The sequence below is a fragment of the Protobothrops mucrosquamatus genome, unplaced genomic scaffold, assembly GCF_001527695.2.
Source record: "Protobothrops mucrosquamatus isolate PMUCROS unplaced genomic scaffold, P.Mucros_1.0 scaffold3160, whole genome shotgun sequence".
Taxonomy (NCBI): Eukaryota; Metazoa; Chordata; class Lepidosauria; order Squamata; family Viperidae; genus Protobothrops; species Protobothrops mucrosquamatus.
The window spans coordinates 55086-57604 of record NW_015389160.1 but is presented as its reverse complement, the minus strand read 5'-3'; the positions used below and the strand labels follow the sequence as shown (position 1 = coordinate 57604).

Sequence of the window (2519 nt, the reverse complement as noted above, 5' to 3'; positions counted from 1 at the left end):
ATGGCTGGTGTGCAAATTATGGATGGAGATCCCAGTTTTGCAAAGTAGTCCTCCCACCACAATTGGGAGCAAGGTTGTTGCTCCCAATTGTGATGGGTTTTTCAAGTTCTGGCGGCCACACACAAATTGTATTTGGGTGCATGGCAACCGACTGTAATTCCAAAATCTGTGACATTAGACCCACAGTGTTTCTCAAACATGGCCACTTGACGATGGCTGGCCTTCGACTCCCAGAATCCACCAGCCAGCCTGCTTTGAGAGGGATGGACTTCAACTCCCAGAATCCACCAGTCAGCATGCTTTAAGATGGCTGGACTTCCACTCCCAGAATTCCCCAGCCAGCATGCTTTAAGAGGGGTGGACTTCAGCTCCCAGAATCCACCAGCCTGAATGCCTTAAGAGGGCTGGACTTCGACTCCCAGAATTCCCCAGCTTGTCTTTGACCTGCCATTTCTTCCCTTCTCCCGCCCAGTTCCGATGATGGGAGGCCACATGACGATGGCGGGCGACATGAACGGGCTGAGCCCCACCCAGACGCTGGCCCCTCCCCTCTCCATGCCGTCCACCTCCCACTGCACCCCACCACCGCCCTACCCCACAGACTGCAGCATCGTCAGGTGAGTGAAGGGGGCAGGAGGGTGGGGCCACCACCGGGCGCTTGGCAGGGGGAAGGGGTTTCCTGTTCGATCGTGGTTAGCCCCGAGGCCGGTTTTCTGCACCCTTTGCGGAAGCAACCTCTTGCGCTGGCTTAGCAACCCGCCTGTTTCCCTCACTTTTGCAGAGGCAAAACTACCTGCGCGAGCGTCTCCCGTATAAGCCCCGGGGGTGCACAATAGGTACCCAAGGGAACGGAAGGGACCTGCTCAACCTGGTGGGCGACACACAGGCCTCGGAAATAAAAGTCACACCCGAACTTGGCCCGGGGTTTAGGGGCAGCCGCCATCTTGACTTTTCTGACCCGCACCCTTCATTCAGACTCTTCCCGCGCCCAGCAGTGACTTTGGAGCTGTTTGCCCGCTTCCAGGAGGGAAAAAGGATCTCGGCTTGAGCTGAGCCGGGCTATTGACCTCTCGGATTGACTTCTGCCATGCCCGGTCTGTGGGGCTGCCCTTGGAGATAGTACATTAGCCACCCGAAGGGCTGCTGGGCTCCCAGTTGCAGATAATTAGCTTCAATGCCCCCGTTCAAGGTCTCAGGTTTGAGACCTCGGCGGTGGGTCTTGTCCCGCCAGACTCCGGACACGGATCGGTTTCTCGCACTCGCTCCGCCGGCTTCCTCTAGATGTAACGACTGTGCCCACTGGCCAAGGGCAGGGCCTCTGCGGCCGGCTCCGGACGACCCTTTAGCCAGGGCTGGCCATTCTCCCCCCCCTCAGAATGGGACCCCTCCCCATGGCCAACTGCCCGCAGCGTGACTCATTTGCAGGACAATTCAGCCAATAGCCAAAGTTAAATTAATTCCGACGGAACCGCGGCCGACGAGAACAAAATAAGATTTCACCTGGAAGGACGAGCGTCCCAGTTATTTTCCAGATGGAAAACGGGGGTCACCCAACCGTCAAACCAACCGAACAAAACGATTCGGACGGCACTGAATTGTCCCGTGGCAAGTAGTCCCACGGCGAAGTGGCCGTGGCGAGTTATCCTAGACCCTCGCGTGCGCCCCCCTCCCCTCCTCTGGGTGGTTGGGGTCTCTATTTTCAACCTTCTGCCCTCGCGCCTCGCGGTGGTTGCGCTTCGGCTGTTCCCCGCTCTGGCCTGGCTTCGGTGCTGCTGCTTGGGTGCTTGGGCAAAGCAGCCTTGGGATATGGGCGCGGGGTCCGGGAGAGCGACTCGTCCTGGAGAGGGGGGGGTCCAAGGGAATCGCCCCCTGACCCACTTTAGCGGCATTGATGTGATCCTTCCAGCAGAGCATTCCCTTCCACATGGCTGACTCCAGTCTCCCAAACCCCCACTTGGTCTGTGGGTTCAACTGCCGTGGGAAAACCCCAATGGAAAAGACAAAAGGCAGCAACACAAAACAATAACTCTTACTTATAAGATTCAGAGGTTTATTTTGCTAATGATTTGGAAGGTAGCAAGCAGTGGGGTTTTCCTGGGGGGGGAGCCTCTGTCCCCTCCCGACCCATCCCCTCGCTGGGCCTCCTCCAGTTTTCCTGCCAACGGGAAGCACCCCACTCCGGTCCCTCCCTAACTCTCTGAGCTGGGTGGTTTTCTTGCAGACGCTTCACGACCCAACTAGGTAACAGCATCAGTGCTAGAAGGGTGGGGGGGTGCAGAGAGGAGGAGGAGGGGGAGGAGGAAGAGGAGGACTGTGGGGTGCTTGTTGCTCTCTGAGCTGGGTAGTTTTCTTGCAGACGTTTCATGACCTAAATTAAGTAACATCCTCAGTGCATTTGACATCGTCCTAGCACTGAGGATGTTACCTAGTTGGGTCATGAAACGTCTGCAAGAAAACTACCCAGCTCAGAGAGCACCAAGGACTCCACAGTCGTCGTCCTCCTCCTCCTCCTCCTCTTC

The 2519-nt window shown here is 57.2% G+C and overlaps 1 protein-coding gene across 1 annotated transcript in view; it reads left to right on the top strand.

Moving 5' to 3' along the window:
- Window positions 1-2519, top strand: part of TP63 (tumor protein p63) — a 42682-nt gene that overhangs the window by 34015 nt on the left and 6148 nt on the right. The window contains exon 7 of the mRNA XM_015826532.1: window positions 473-617. Coding sequence (XP_015682018.1) covers window positions 473-617 — 145 coding nt within the window. The remainder of the gene's footprint in view (window positions 1-472; window positions 618-2519) is intronic.